General features: G+C 34.9%; 1 protein-coding gene across 6 annotated transcripts in view; it reads left to right on the top strand.

The window, feature by feature from the left end:
- The window catches only part of NGLY1 (N-glycanase 1), a 58408-nt gene that overhangs the window by 29685 nt on the left and 11785 nt on the right, over positions 1-16938 (top strand). For 5 of the 6 annotated variants that reach the window (XM_032860983.1, XM_032860986.1, XM_032860985.1 and 2 more), the window contains 6 exons: positions 638-803; positions 8391-8613; positions 11055-11176; positions 12160-12305; positions 14802-14912; positions 16172-16336. In XM_032860983.1, the coding sequence (XP_032716874.1) occupies positions 638-803; positions 8391-8613; positions 11055-11176; positions 12160-12305; positions 14802-14912; positions 16172-16336 (933 nt within the window). Of the gene's footprint in view, positions 1-637; positions 804-8390; positions 8614-11054; positions 11177-11872; positions 11995-12159; positions 12306-14801; positions 14913-16171; positions 16337-16938 lie in introns of all 6 variants that reach the window. The other variant, XM_032860987.1, reaches the window with a different exon arrangement.

Raw genomic sequence — 16938 nt, 5'->3', positions numbered from 1 at the left:
CATATGGAGGGGTTTTTTTTGTTGTTGTTTTTTTAAATTATGTTACTTGCAGGGATTTGAACTGGAAGGGCTGTCAGATGCATTGCTCAGAGCACTGTCTTTTTTTTTTTTTTTTTAAGATTTATTTAGAGAGAGAACACACAGGTGCATGTGAATGGGGGCAGGGGCTGCAGGGGAGGGAGAGAAAAGCCTCATGCAGACTCCCTGCTGAGCATGGAGCCTGACTCAGGGCTCAATCCCAGGACTCTATGACCATTACCTGAGCCAAGAAATGACCTGAGCCAAAATCAGGAGTTGGCCACTTAACTGACTGGGCGACCCAGGCACCCCTCAGAGCACTATCTTGATCCAAACTTGTAATCAAGAATCTAGCATACCTCTGTTTAAATATATCCTCAATAATATATTCCAAGAAAAAGAATAGATATATCTTTGACTGTGACAAAGATATCTCCTAAAGATATACTTCTAGGGTATCTCCTAAAACTAATATTATATAGGCTTTGAGTATTATATTTTAGTAAACCCATAATTCCTCTTTACCTATGAAATCATAGAACCACCATTTTTGATTATATGTTATTTTTGTAGCATACAAAGAAAAGCTAACCAGTATTTTTTTTTTTTTTTCTATTAGGTTACTACTGATTCAGTCATTCTAAAAGTTCTCCGGTCCAACATTCAGCATGTGCTGGTCTATGAGAACCTTGCTCTCCAAGAGAAAGCACTGGCTTGTATTCCAGTCCAAGAACTAAAAAGGAGATCTCAAGAAAAGTTATCTAGAGCTAGAAAATTGGATAAAGGTAGTAGCTTTATATAACCATTCATTGCTAAATATACATCTGTTGCTAAAGAGAAACACTGAAATGCTGCCTTTTGCTGTGTACATCATAAAATTCTAACCTATTTCTATTCTGATTTTTAAGATGTATAACAGTGGTAAAGTATTACTGTGTGTACCTCATAGACACATCATTAACACATCTTTTTTTTTTTTTAAACCTCAGTATATGTTTGCAGCTTAATCATTGGTATATGAATTTCTTTAGGTATAATATAATTTAAGTCTGTGGAACGTATGATAGTATTATTAGTGAATTTTAATGTGAATTAGAAGCCACATTGAAGATTAATCCATATGATTAGACCATTGATTCATTTCGGCTAATAAAGAGAGAGTGTTTACAGGTATATGATATGGTTCTTCTCACCCACTGCTGTCTGCTGCCTGGGAATAAATTCAGCTCTGCCACTTTACTGTGCATCACTGAGCAAGTAATTTGATCTCTATGCCTCAGTTTCTTCATTTGAAAATAGGATGATTTTTTTAAATAAATAAAATAGTACATGTAAATGCCTCAGAATGATACCTACCACATTCATCAACCAATAATATTTGTGTGTTATCATTAATAGTCTTAAGATTTTAGTTGTTAGGTTTTTCCAGTGTTAGCATTTTTACTTTGAGTTTTTATGTGATTAGCTTTTATCTAAGTCATTTCTTAATACTATATTTTCTAGGGGATTATATAATTTGTCTGGGGGTTACCTTAGTTTCCAGTAAATGTTTTAACTGTGTCTATCTTCAAAAACACTATTCTACTTCATGTATAACGCAGATACCTTTTAACAGAATCATCCCAGTTCTTCCCTCCCATCCTTATAATATTGCAGTCATATGCTGTAATCACCCAATACATTGCTCTTGTTATGATTTAAAGAAGTTACTTTTTAGGCCAAGAATAAGAAAATAAAAGATTCTCTTTTACCTTCATATATTCCTTTTCTGACACTTCTTTTTCATAGATCCAAATTTCTGATCTATATCATTTTCCCTCTTCCTAAAGAATTTCTTTTAATATTTCTTTCAGAGCAGATCTGCTAGAGATGAATTTCCTCAATTTTTTATTGCCTGAGAAACCCTTAATTTTTTTCTTCACTTTTGAAGGAAATATCACTGGGATATAGAATTCTAGGTTGGTGAGGTTTTCTTTCAACAATACTTTAAATGTTTTACCCTCCGGTACTCTTGCCTCCATTGTTTATGACAAGAAGTCTGTTATAATCCTCATCCTTATTCCTGTCTAGGTAAGGTTTTCCCCATTTCCCCCAGCTCACTCCCATCCCCAGCTTTATTCAAGATTTTCTCTATCTTTGGTTTTCTACAGTTTGAATATGACGTGTCTAGGTGTAGTTTCTTGGTTGGTGTTTTCTAAGCATCCGAGGTCTGTGGTTTGGAATCTTACTAATTTTGGAAAATTCGTGGCCATTATTGCTTCAAATATTTCGTTTCTTTCTCTCTTTTCCTTCTGGTATTCCAAAATGAAGGTATCCTATTTTACTTTTATCTGTCTCTGCCTCAGTTTCCCACAGTTCTTAGATGTTCTGGTCCATTTTGATATTCTCCTACGGTTCTTGAATGTTCTGTGCTCTTTTTCCTTTTTTCTTTATTTTTTTTTTTTTTTTGGTCTTTGATTTTCAGTTTGGGAAGTTTCTGTTAACCTACCTTCAAGCTCACTGACTCTGTCCTTGGCTGTGTCCCATCTACTGATGAGCCCACGAAAGGCATTCTGTTACAGTGTTTTTGATTTCTAGCATTTCCTCTAAATTTTTTTGAAGTTTCTAAACAGACAAAAAAAAAAAATCTATTTACATTATCCATCTGTTCCTACATGTTGTTTACTTTTTTCATGAGAACACCTAATATATAGTTATTTTAAATTCTTTGTTTGTTTATTCCAAAATCAGGGTGGTTCTGATACTTGCTTTATCACTTTAGACTGATTTTTCTTGCTTTTTAATACATCTTGTATTTGTTTGTTGTAAGTTAGACATGATGTATTGGGTAGTAGGAGCTGAGATGAATAAGCCCTTTATATAAGGTCTTACATCAAGGAGTTGGGTTATGTTTAATGTTAGCAGTAGGTGTCAGAAACTTCGGACTTCCTCTGGTATTCTTGTCTCCCCTGTTGTTTCTAAAAAACTCCTCCTTAGATATAGTCTGCATCTTTTAGTAGATTCCATTGTTGTTACACCAGAGCCTTTTTGGTGTAGTGGTAAGGCAAGGGGGAGTAGAAGCCCTCTGTAATCTGATGATTAAATCTCAGTGCTTTAGTGGGCCTGTATCCTCAGACCTGTGACCTTGCCAAGTCTTTCTTAACTTTTTCCTCCCATAGATGAGATAGGAAGGCTAGAGGTGGCTAAGGTCAAGGAAGTTCCCTTTCCCCACTTCAGCAAAGGCTCTAGTAAAATCTTTTTCCCTGAAGAGTAAGTCTTAATTGTAAAGAAGGCTCTGGGCATACTTTGCAATTCTCTTTTTTTTTTTTTTAAGATTTTATTTATTTATTTGACAGAGATCACAAGTAGGCAGAGAGGCAGGCAGAGGGAGAGGGGGAAGCAGGCTCCCCGCTGAGCAGAGAGCCCAATGCGAGGCTCAATCCCAGGACCCTAAGACCATGACCTCAGCCAAATGCAGAGGCTTAACCCACTGAACCACCCATGTGCCCCATACTTTGCAGTTCTTAATCTTCTCTTCTCAGAGCTATGAGGGGATCTTTTTTGGCTCTTCACCAAGAAAACCTGGTAGGATTGTTGGAAGGAAAACCCACAAAAGTGTAAGGAACCCCTCCTAAGATTGTGTTTCTTATTAAAGCTTGTCCATATTCAGACTCCAGCAGTTTGTCAAAATTATCATTTAAGTGTTTCTACCAATTAATGGCTCCGGTGGCTTCTGTTCTGTATAGCAGATGGCTGGTTGTGATTCCATGTATTTGTCTGAGATTCTCTGTATTTGTCTGTCTCTCCAGATTTTAGGGTGACAGTTTGCCCTGTGAACTCTAAGGAGCTCAAGAAAAGTCAGTGATTTTGGTTTGTTCAGTTTTTTGTTGTCGTAATGATGGGAATGACAACTCTAAGCTCTTTACATGTCAGAGCTAAAACTGGAAGTCTCTCTGAGGGATTAACTATGAGTCTCTTTTCCATTTTTTAATCATTTAATCACTCCTCACATATCTCATTTAGGTATTTTGCTGCCTATTGTATTTTGGTAGTTTTGTTTTTATTATATTATACTATGTCATTTTCTTGTATTTGAAAACCATTCTGGGCCTGAGACTTAATTCAGCAACATTGTTGTGAGACCTTGAGACAATTCTTCATATTCTTGAATTAACAGTTTTTTTAATAATTTATGGAGTAAGAATGCTTATTAATATGTGATCACAAAGACCCTGTCCACATTAAAGTACTGTGCTCCTTTAGATAATCCCTGACATAAATGCCTGTTTAACAGGTACTTACCAGAGCATGTTTTATGTGTGACTCATTTGGCTGAGCCCCACAGAGGAGACACAGCAGTCTCCCTCTCGACATTTGCCTGGCATTTTTTCCCTGTAATTATAAAAATAATACATGGCTTTGTTGTAGAAAATTTAGAAAATGGGGGTAAGATAAGCCATCTATAATTTCACATCAGAGTGTGACTTATGAGATTTGTCTATATATTCTTTCACACATAAAATTTAAGAGCACTATAATGGAGCTTTAAGTAGGAAAGAAAGAATATATCAGGTTGGTAGAATGGTATTGTGAAAATCAGTAGAAGATTGAGTTTTGGGGTTTTTTTTTTAAAGTTATAAAGGATGAATTGGAATAATAACCTGAGATGCCACAGGAATTACTAAGGCAGAAATCAGGGGTATTGTTCCAAATGTAGTGAACAGCATGTATGGAGGCAGAAAAGTTATATTCTATGTGGGGAACAATGAGTAATAAAATCTGGCTATGTGTAGTGTAAGGAGTGGGTAAAAGAGTAGTGAGAGATCAGGTAGGCTGAGATCATATTTTGGTTGACATTGAATTTCAGGCAGAGAAATATATACTGAATTTATCTTACATTTTTAATCTTTCCTAAAAGAACTAGAGATAAAATGGAACAAAGAATACTTTCGACAAAGTTTTGAAATAGAAAATAAGGACCAAAGAAATAAGGAGGATGTACATGTCTTAGTGGTAAAGCTAACATTACAATGTTAGTATGATTGAACATGAAGCAAAAAGGTTATGTAGTCTGTTCATTAGCAAGGAGGAAATAAAGCCATTGCTCAAGGAAGTCAAGTATTCTTGATTACTTAATTCAGCTGCATTAACCATCGAAGCTTTAAGCATGTGAGTGACCTCAGAGGTGTGCTTAATTGATCTAGCTATAACTTGTAAAATGAACAAGAATAACAGAGTGCAAGGAGAGAAGAGTGGAAACACAGTAGTAATAGAATTTCCAAAAGAGGAATGAGGGTGAACAGGGTATTGACAGCAGGGGAGAAAATGGATGTGAGTTACTGGGGTGATAGAATACATGTTGTTTGCAGTTGCTGAGTGCATTTGATGTGACAAGGCATTGTGTATGCTTAAGGAAAATGTCAAGGAGGACTGTCCAGTTTTGAATTCAGGCAACTGGAAGATTAGAGGAGTCAATAGGAACAGTCTTTGAAGGGAAATGCTTTAAAGTACCTGCTGGCCATTATCTGAACCAGGTGAAAATGTAGGCCTGGAGTACACTTTAGGGTGATAGGTAAATCTCTGCAAGTAAAGGAGATTTCCAGAATGAAAAGACAAGGGGGAACGGAGCGATTGCAAAGATTCTAGAAAACAGGGCAGTACTAGCCACATATAGGTATTTATATTTAAATTAAGCTTTAAAAAATCAAAAGTCCAGTTCTTTAGCTATAGTCAACACATTTTAAGTACACATTAACCACAAGTGACTATTGGCCTTGCATTTTTAAAAAGATTACTCTGCTTTAGGCACTTGATGGAGAAGAAGGGTGGCAGTGCTGTATTTCTAAAGTTCATTTGTAATCTAATACAAACTTTCATATTATATGAGAAAAGCTAAACTCTCCCTCCCAGTCAGTCCTACACCTCTTCTGTAGGTAACAGGTATTACCGTGTGATATGTTCTTTTCATACCTTCTCGTATGTATTTACATGCATAGTTACCTGCAAAAATAGTTTCAGTTGTGTGGGTTTACATAAAATTTATCATCCCATGTATCTTCAGTTTCTTGGTGTTTTTCATTTACTAACTTGTCTTAGAAACCTTTTGAACCCTCCATAGTGTTCTATAGTATGCATATACTAATGTTTATACAGTTCCCTGTTGCTAGACATTGAGACTGTTTACCATTTTTCTCTATTTTGAATGCTCCTGCAGTGAGAATTCTTGTAAAGCATGCCTTGTGGTGTATATGCACAAGTGTTTCTCTGAGATAAATATAAAGGTATCAGGGGTGTGTGACTTAACACTGTAAAGGATCCTATCAAACAAATTATCTTTCAGTTTACATCAGAAGTACCGAGAGTACTTATTTCTACTTAATGAAATTATTGGACTTCTTTTATAGACTTTGAACTTTTCTAATGGGTTTGCTAATATTCTTAGCAATTTATAGAAATTCTTTATATATTCTGGATACTTTGTTAGATATATTACATTTTTTTTTCTCCCAGTGTTGTTTTCTGTTGGTTTTTTTTTTAAGATTTTATTTATTTATTTGACAGAGAGACACAACGAGAGAGGGAACACAAGCAGGGGGCAGTGGCAGAGGGAGAAGCAGGCTCCCCGCTGAGCAGAGAGCCTGATGCTGAGCTTGATCCCAGGACTCTGGGATCATGACCTGAGCTGAAGGCAGATGCCCCTTTCCCGATGTTCTTTAATTTCATTTAGTGTATCTTTTGAAATTCATAAGCTATAACTTTTAATTTAAGAAAGCTTATTCTTTCCCATTACTGATTTCACAGTCTACATCTTGCTTAAGAAGGCCCTTCCCTACCACAGTCATTAACATATTCTGTGACTTCTGTTACCTTTATAGTATTCCTTCTCTCAATATAGAATTTATATATTGTCCCCAAATCATTTATTGAACAGTCCATCTTCTTAGAACTACTTTGAAAGGCTAACTTTATTAGATATCATGTATCACTTAAAAATCTTAGGAATCAGGGCATCTCGGTGACTCAGTGGGTTAAGCCTCTGCCTTCAGGGTCCTGGTAAGACCTGCATCAGGCTCTCTGCTCAGCAGGGAGCCTGCTTCCCCCTCTCTCTCTGTCTGCCTCTCTGTCTACTTGTCATCTCTGTCCTCTCTGTCAAATAAATAAATAAAATCTTTAAAAAAAGAAAAAAAAGATCTTTTGGGAATCATTCTTTTGTTTCAGTGATCTGCTTTTTTTTTTCACCAATATCACAATATTGTAATTATTAAAATTTTGTAATGTGTTTTGACATTACTAAATGAATTTATTATATTCTTAGCCAAATTTTATGAAAAATTATTTTATAAATTCTTAAATAAATTTTTTAAATTAAATACTTTTTAAATTATCTTGTAATTGGGTTTACATTAGATTACAGGTTAATTTGTAGAGGAGTAACAACTTTGGAGTATTGTTTTCCCATCCAGGAACATAATATATTTCTAGCCTTTATATTCTCTAGTTTTTTTCCTAATACAGTTTTCTCATCTTGAACGATATCAAACAAATGGAGTATAACTATAGAAATAGAGTATAATGTATCAAACACCTGTGACCAGCATTAAACTTTACTAGATGTTCACATTATGCCATATAGTACCTTCATATGTATGTTTTATGATCACTTCTTAATAATAAAACTTGAAAGAGATGAGAACTCCTATATGTCTCCTATATATTCTTTTCTCCTCTCCTTCTCTTCTTACCCAAGGTACCACAGTCTTGAATATGGTTAAGAGACATCTTTTTATTTTGACAAATAGGTACAATTTTATATAATATAGGCTGTACTTACTTGCCAGGGTTGTTGTATACTGTGTGGACATAGTTGTGTTTCTGGTGATTTATGGTGAGTATTCACAGATGGATTATACTGTATAGTTGAAACACTGATAGAAAAGCTGATAGGTTGAATTTTTAAGGTGTCTGGAATTCTGTGCTTTCTGCTAGTGATTTTGTTATTGTTTCTTGTTTACTTGTATATATACCTGATAAAAAGTTGAATGTAGTCCTTTTTAAATGTTTTAAAATTAAACTGATTTCTTAACCTCCCTATGTTTCAAGATCAACTACTTATTGACCACAGTTCCCTGAGAGGTTGCTGTGTTCAGTTCACTTGTTAGTGCATAATGTTGATTAGAGGTTACAGAGTGGTAAATGTCCTGCCCCTGTAAATGTACAGTGTATTTGGTTCACAATATGCTGACAATTCTTTTCTTGCATCAGATTTGAGAAAACCTTTTAGATCTTCTTATATTTTCATTTATTTTGGCTCCATATTCGAGAATAAAGTATGTATGTCTATTTTTAGTTTTTATCAGCTTTAGATCTTACTTGGCTCTGTTTTAACTTCTCAGGTACTAATGTAAGTGATGAGGATTTTCTTCTGCTGGAGCTTTTACACTGGTTTAAGGAAGAATTTTTTCAATGGGTGAATGACATTTTGTGCAGCAAATGTGGAGGCCAGACTAAGTGTAGAGGTGAATCACTATTCCCCAATGATGATGAGATGAAGTGGGGTGCAAACAGAGTAGAAGATCATTACTGCAGTGCATGCCAGTTCAGCAATCGATTCCCAAGGTGGGTGTCCACGGGACAGTAAAGTTAGATTCCATTATTCCTTAATGGAATGGTTAGAAAAGAATTTTTGTTGGATGAACTCTTCAATTATTAGAAATACATTCCTCTAGGACAGAGGTCAGCAAGCTGTGGCTGACAGGCTAAACCCAACCCACATCCTATTTTTATAAATAAAGTTTTATTGGAACACATTTATGCTGATTTATGTATTTATGATCTATAACTCTTTACACTCCAGTGGCAGGGTTGAATACTGGCAGCAGAGGCCATATGGCCTGCAAAGTCTAAAGTAATTACTGCCTTTTTATAGGAAACGTATGTTTATTCTTGCTCTGGAATATAAATTGAGTATAGTCTTAGCACTTTTAATGTAACTTTTGTATTAATCTTTATATAACTTTAACTTTCTGATAACTTTAATAATGATTGATAGCACATAAAAATAACACTAGCAACATTAATAATAATACTGATAAATTGTGACACTAAAGACAATGCTGTACTTAAAATAATCATCAGATGGTAATATGGAAGGTAGAAGTATAATACCATCTTGCTGTTTTCTTTTTAACAACAGAATTTTGTTTTAATCAGGTGCCTCCCAGGCTCAACCTAACATATCCTCATTACCTAAATTTTAAACTAAAAAAGTTTGAACTTTTTAGTTAACTTTTTTCATCCTTTAATTCACAAGCCTCTTACCAGTGTTTTTTTAAATTGACAATACTTACAAATGTTGATTGTATCACTGGTCAGGAAAAGATACCAAGTATTTGAAATCCCTAATTTTTGGAGCTTAAGGACTCAGTTGTGTCCTAACTAGGAACCAGCCCTGTGGAATATACAGAATCTAGTATCTATGAATGACATAGAATTAATTCAGGTTATTTCTTCAGTCAGCATACATTTGCCACAGGCACTTTGCAAAGATTGGAAGATAAAAAATAATAATTAAATCTCTTTCCTCATAAACTTTTCTAGGCCGTTAGATATAAACTGATAATGCAGTGTGGAGGGGGCACAAGCTAACAAAGATATTTACTGTTTTCCTTTCTACTTGTTTGCTTGTTAACTGTTAATTTGTTAATGTTAACTTGTTTAACTATGTATAGAGTTGGGATGATGAACACTATTAATTCTAGGCTAAGCTGATCATTCAACTGATACAAGTAGTATATAGAAGAGGCATAGGATGCTCTAATTCTGTGGTTATTACTTCTTCATATAAATTTACATCTTTTTTCAATTACTTAACTACTTAATTTTAAATTCATTTAATTTAGCTAGTTTAAACAACAGCGTCTACTTAAGACAAACTTGTCATTGTCGAGCCAGTTTATTCACATAATGGCTTCCTTCCACAAGCTCACGGCCAGCATCTCTACTCAGCTAGGGCCCATTTCTTGTTTAGCTTTATCAACCGAGATCCTTCTCAACACAGTATGCAAAGCTTGGTGTTCTCCAATTTATGATAATTTGATAATTGGAGTACCTTTTTAAAACATTGTTGCAAACATCTTTCAAAAAACAACTTCCATATTAGCAAGCACCTTTAAGGAGTTAAGAAGGGAAAAAAAAATCAATCAAAAATATCATTAGAAGGATGCCTAGGTGGCTCAGTTGGTTTAAGTATCTGCCTTTGGCTCAAGTCATGATCCCAGAGTCCTGGGATCATGTCCTGAACTCGGCTCCTTCCCTAGCAGGAGAGAGCCTGCTTCTCCCTCTGCCTGCTGCTCCCCCTGCTTGTGTGCTCACTTGCTTGCTTTCTCTCTCTCTGACAAAGTCTTAAAAAAAAAAAAAATCATTAGAAAAGTAGTATTTTAAGTAGAATTGAGTTCAACTTAGTTTTTAAAATTTTTATTAAGTTGTTTACCTTTTAAATGCATGAGCTAATTATACCACTTATTAGAATAATATCAATGCTTTAAGCAGATTTTCTAGAGAATCTCTTCCTATCCAAATCTAATCTGCCCTTCAAGGCCCAGTTTAAATACAAGCTGTCCTCACAACCACTCTTACATAACACTCAATCTGACCTAATGTATGGTTTTGTCACATTCTGCCATGTATTAGTTTTTGTGTTAATTTCTTCTTCCTCTAAGGCCTGTAAACTCCTTGAAGGCTGTACCACTGTTTAATCATTTTCATTAAAGCTTCTATTAACAAAATTAATTAAATTAACATAATTAACAAAAGTAACAAAAAATTAACAAAAGTAACAAAAAAGCTTCTGTTAACAATAATATATTCTTGGCTCTATAATCACTGTCTAAGAATGTGAAATGAAGCTAATATAATATTGTATGTCAAATATATTTCAATTTAAAATAATTTTTAAAAATACAAAATAAGAAATATTACTGTTTAGCACAGAGGTAATAAAAAATGTTTAAAATTCTTTGTTAATGAATCAAAGCTTTTTTATGATTATTTTAAAACAGATATAATAATCCTGAGAAACTTTTGGAAACAAGATGTGGACGGTGTGGCGAGTGGGCCAATTGTTTTACACTGTGCTGCCGAGCCTTAGGGTTTGAAGCTCGCTATGTTTGGGATTACACAGGTACAAAACATGGTGTGAGCAGATCAATAGGGCTATGCAGACTTCAAGATTGGGTTTACAGTCTGGGCTCATCATTTTCTGTCTGTTACTCTCTGGCCTTGTCATTCATTCTGAGTTTCCATTTGCCTTCTGTAAAATAAGAATATCAACCTCGAGTTTTTTGTGGGGAATCTCAAGATTTTTGTAGTACACTTACATTTTGCTGGGCACTTTAAACATGACAATATAAACATTGTTTTATAAACAGTTTATCATGACACTTTAATGCTTTTTCTGTATGAATAATAACATGTAATATGCTCTAGAAATCTTTGTTTTGATAGCAATTAGTGTAAAAGGTGTAATAATCTTAAATCTCAGTGTACAAAAAGGGTAATAAAAACCATGTGAAATTTTTATTGTCCTTATTTAGAAATGACTCTTCTACGTATTTAAAAGTTGTTTCCCTTGTCAGAATTTTACTTGTGTTTCTATTGTTTTTTAGGATAAAATGAAACCTTCACTTAAGAATTACTGTTCTCTTACAATCAAATATAGAACATCAGTAACCAGAGATCCTTCGTTAGACCTCCTACTGGTTTGGGTCTTACAGGGCAAAAGAGACTACAGTTTCAAAAGTGTCATTAGCTCCTTCATATTAGCAAAGACTGAGCCTGATATTTTTGATGCCGTTGTTCAATATATTCACCTTTTTAGAGTTAGAGCTCACATTATTTTTAATTAAGCTTAAAACTGACCGCATTAAAGGACATAGTCCAAAAACATTTTTAAGGATTTCAGAGAGACAAAAAAATTTAAACAAGTATGCTAAGAATCTTGTGTGCCACAAAATGCTCAGACCTATTAACTAAAATTTAGACCCTTACAAATTCTTCTGTGATCCTTATCTTTAGAGTTTGTGGATAGTTGTTGGAAATCATTCTGGTTTTATAAACTTAACTTTTATTTCCTTTCTTTCTGTTGCTCTCTTGTCTCTTGAGTAGACCATGTCTGGACAGAAGTCTATTCTCCTTCTCAGCAGCGGTGGCTGCACTGTGACGCCTGTGAAGATGTCTGTGATAAGCCACTCCTTTATGAAATTGGGTGGGGCAAGAAGCTTTCCTATGTCATTGCATTTTCTAAGGATGAGGTAAGGCATAAGCGCAAAAATTATATTCTGAGAATGAAATATTTCTTTCGGACAGCTTTTGAAGGTATAATTGACATATAAGAACCAGCTTATATTGAAAATAAATAATTTAATAAATTTTGTCATTTGTGTACACCCATGAAATTACCTTTATAGTCAAGATAGTGAACTTACAGGGCACCTGGGTGGCCCAGTGGGTTAGGCCTCTGCCTTCAGCTCAGGTCATGATCTCAGGATCCTGGGATCTAGCCCCGCATCAGCTCCCTGCTTGGCGGGGAACCTGCTTCCCCCTCTCTCTCTGCCTGCCTCTCTGCTTACTTGTGATCTCTCTCTCTGTGTCAAATAAATAAAATCTTAAAAAAAAAAAAAAAGATAGTGAAGTTGCTCACTATCCCTGTAAGTTTTCTTATCTCCTTTGTTATCCCTCCTTCTTACCACTCTCTAGGCAACCATGCGTCTGCCTTCTTTCACTATATATGAATCTGCATTTCCAGAGTTTTATATAAAATGGAATCATACAGTGTATGTTCTTTTTGGTGAGCGTGGTCTGGTTTCTTTTACTCGGCATAATAATTCTGAGATTCATCCATGTTATTCTTATGTATCAATAATTTATTATTTGGGGGCACCTGGGTGGTTCAGTCAGTTAAGCATCTGCTTTTGAGTCAAGTCATAATCTCAGGGTCCAGGGATGGAGCCCCGTGTCCAGCTCCCTGCTCAGTGGGGAGCCTGCTTCTCCCCTTCTCGCTCCACTTCACCTCCCTAACTCATGTTCTCTCTTGCTCACTCCACTCCCTGTCTCTCAAAAAAAATTTTTAAAGTCATAAAAAAAAATTGTTTTTATTACTGAATATTCCATTGTATGCATATACCATAGTTTGTTTATCCATTCACCTGTTGATGCGCATTTGGGTAATTTCCAGTTTTTTATTATTTCTATTTCAAATAAAGTTGCTGTAAACATTTATGCACAAGTCTTTATATTGCCATATGCTGTCTTTTCTCTTTGGTAAATGCCTAGAAGTAGAATGACTGGATCATATGGTAGGTGTATGTTTAACTTTTTAAGAAACTGCTAAACTTAAAAAAAAAAAAAAAAAAAAGGAAGGAAAAAGAAACTGCTAAACTCTTTTCCAAAGTCATATGCCATTTCATATTCTCACCAGCAGTATGTGAGAGTTCCCAGTTTCTCTATATGCTTGCTAACTTCTATATCCTTAGTATGGTCATCTGGTTTTGTTTTTTTTTGTTGTTGTCGCTTTTGTTGTTATTGTTTTTTAATTTTAGCCTTCTTAATAGATGTGAGGTGGTATCTCATTGTGGTTTTCATTTGCATTTCCCTAATGACATAATACTGAGTATCTTCTTATGTGCTAATTTGCCATGCATAGTTTTCTTTGCCCATTTTTTAAAAATTGGATTGTTCATTTCCTTATTGTTGAATTTTGAGAATTCTTCATATATTCTGCATTATATTCTGCATACAAGTCATTTTCCAGATAGATGCTTTGTAAAGATTTTCTCCTTGTTATTGGTGTGTCTTTTCATTCTGTCAGTGACTATTGAAGAGACATAATTGATAACGTCCAGTTAATCAATTTGTTCTTTCAGGGATTGTGCTTTTTTTCTTTTTTAAATGGGGTATAACAGACATATAGTTGCATGTGTACAACATAATGATTCAGTATTCGTATAGATGGTGGAAATGATGGGTTGTGCTTTTTGACGTATCTAAGAAATTTTTGCGTAGCCCAAGCCACAATGATTTTATCCTGTGTTTTCTTTTCAAAGTTTTATATTTTCGGTTTTACATTTGGGTCTGTCATCCATTTTGAGTTAATTTTTGTATGTAGTCCACTGTGTGGGTTGAAGTTCATTGTTTTCCTTTAGAATAACAAGTTGCCCTAGCATCACTTGTTGAAAATGTTCTCTTTTTTCCATTAAATTGTCTTGTACCTTTGTCACAAATTAGTTCTTTAATGTAAATTTAATACAATAAAAATGGAACAAGGTTTTATTTAATTTTATGAAATCAACTTTGTAAATAAGTTTTAAAAAACGAAATGTTCTGGAAATCTCATTTTATTTTATTTTTTTTTTTTAAAGATTTTATTTATTTATTTGACAGAGAGATCACAAGTAGATGGAGAGGCAGGCAGAGAGAGAGAGAGAGAGGGAAGCAGGCTCCTTGCTGAGCAGAGAGCCCGATGCGGGACTCGATCCCAGGACCCTGAGATCATGACCTGAGCCGAAGGCAGCAGCTTAACCCACTGAGCCACTCAGGTGCCCTGGAAATCTCATTTTATCATAGGCTTTCCTGGAAGTGTACATCTTAGAAAAATAAATAAAAAGCATATTCTTTTTTTTTTTAATAGGTTTTAAAATTTAAACAAAGGATAGCATTTAAAAAAACTAAGAATTATATACATTCTAGGTAGTTAGCAAATTAAGGTTGATGGTTGTATTCTTGTTAAATACTGTATTCTGTAATTTGAGGTGGTTGATGTCACTTGGCGATATTCTTGTAAACATGATGAGGTAATCTCCAGAAGAACTGAGGTTAAAGAAGAATTACTTCGAGAAACTATTAATGGACTTAATAAACAGGTATGAGCACTTGGCATTTTTGAGAGGACATTTAAAGTTTTTATAGAATCAGGAATGGCCAGTTTTTAACCCATTGAAACTCTGAGAGTAGCAGCATTATTTTGCAAGCAAAAATATTCTAATATGTTAAATGGTTTTTTGTTCATTGAAAACTTTGAGGTCTTATTTTAAATATCATGGCTTTTTTGTGTATTCAGTTATCATATCATCTCTTTCCAAAGTTTCGTGAAACAAAATTTCAGTGTATGTAATACTAGACATAAAAAGTGTGTTTTTATTTTTCAAAGAAATTGTGTCTTGAATATAATTATAACATTTCTCCAAGAATGGAAATTTTTGAAATAAGGCACAGGAAATTGTTAACAGTGACTCTTCTGGAAAAAGGCATTAGAGGTTCAAAAAGGAAGATTCAGTTTTTATTTAATATCCCTTTGGTAGTATTGAAATTTTTTACTATTATACAAGTGTGGGGTTTTTTATGATTTAAAAGCCAAACCACTAATCTTGGTTCTGGCAAGCAGTTAGGATAGGGCAGATCCCCTTAACCCAGTGATTGAGTTTCAAGGTGAAATGTCTTTGGGTCTGTTTGGAATTTCACCTTCCAATGTACGGCCCTTGAGCCGCTCACCTTGAAAGGCTTTGAACTCCAGCTGATTTAGTCCGCCGTACTGTGATAATGTAAAAATTTGCTGTGTTTTTCAGCACATAAAATATCATTTCATGGTTTCTTTCTCACCCTCTTTGGCTCAGACCAGTTAATGATTGGCAAATGCCTGGAAGGGAAGGAAGTGGAGTATGTTCAGTTGACCACATTCATTTCTTTCTTTGGGATCTTAGCTTGTTTAGCTCTGGTTACCTTGGTAGCTTTCTGTTGTATTTAAACAGGTGTTTGTACATGTGTACCTGCATATAATGTTTTGCCCAGCTTTTGCTACCTTTCTTTGGTAGGATAGTTGGTCTGACACAGCTAGTCTATCATAGCTGGAAGCAGAAGTTGCTACCTCCATTTTAAAATCTAGGACAATAAAGGTCATAAAGAGTTGGCTATGGATGTCAAATTATTTCTTTACACAAAATTTGTAAAATTATTTTAAGTTTTCCACATTGTCTTACATTCCAAATAACTACATGTGAACAAAAAGTTGGTTATGTCTTTCAAGATCCCATTAAAATACAAATGTTTTATGTATATTCTTTCTTAGAGGCGGACCTCTACATTTCCCTAATCTTAATGACTTCTTTTAAAATATGAATTACAGAGGCAAATATCTCTGTCAGAAAACAGAAGAAAAGAACTTCTCCAGAGGATTATTGTGGAGCTTGTTGAATTTATATCTCCCAAAACCCCTAAACCTGGAGAACTTGGTGGAAGAATATCTGGGTCAGTGGCTTGGAGAGTAGCCCGCGGTGAAATGGGTCTAGAGGTATTTAATTCTAATCTTCTCTATTGCTTCCAGTACTGTGCTCTTTGCTTACAGAAAAATGCACTGGGCATGACCTTTTTTTTTTTTTTTTTTTTTTTTTTTTTTTTTTTTTTTAAGATTTTATTTATTCATTTGGTAGAGCACAAGCAAAGGGAGCTATAGGCAGAGGGAGAGGGAGAAGCAGGCTCTCTGCTGAGCAGGGAGCCTAAGGCAGGGCTCTATCCCAGGACCCTGGGATCATGACCTGAGCCAAAGGCAGACACTTAACCTGCTGAGCCACCCAGGTGCCCCAGGCCACGACCTTCCAATGAACTTTTTAGAGTAATTATTGAAAAACACAAACTTTTGAAAGAAGCAGTAATTGATTGGCATAGTATATCCACATGCAGTAGTTAGCAAGGCATTTTAAAATAATATTTTTCTATGTTTTCAGTAGAGTGTAACTGTTACTGAAGTATGTACAGAAAAATTCACAAATTATAAAAGTAGAGCTTACCAGATTTTCATATTGAGCACCCACATAACCACCAACCAGCCTGAGGAATAGGCCACCAGAATCCAAGGAATAACCATCTGTTCCCTTCCAGTCACTTCTGCCACCA

The sequence above is a fragment of the Lontra canadensis genome, unplaced genomic scaffold, assembly GCF_010015895.1.
Source record: "Lontra canadensis isolate GAN:19392208 unplaced genomic scaffold, GSC_riverotter_1.0 scaffold20, whole genome shotgun sequence".
NCBI classification, from domain to species: Eukaryota; Metazoa; Chordata; class Mammalia; order Carnivora; family Mustelidae; genus Lontra; species Lontra canadensis.
Note: the sequence above shows the minus strand (reverse complement) of the source record. Positions and strands in the feature narration are given on the sequence as shown.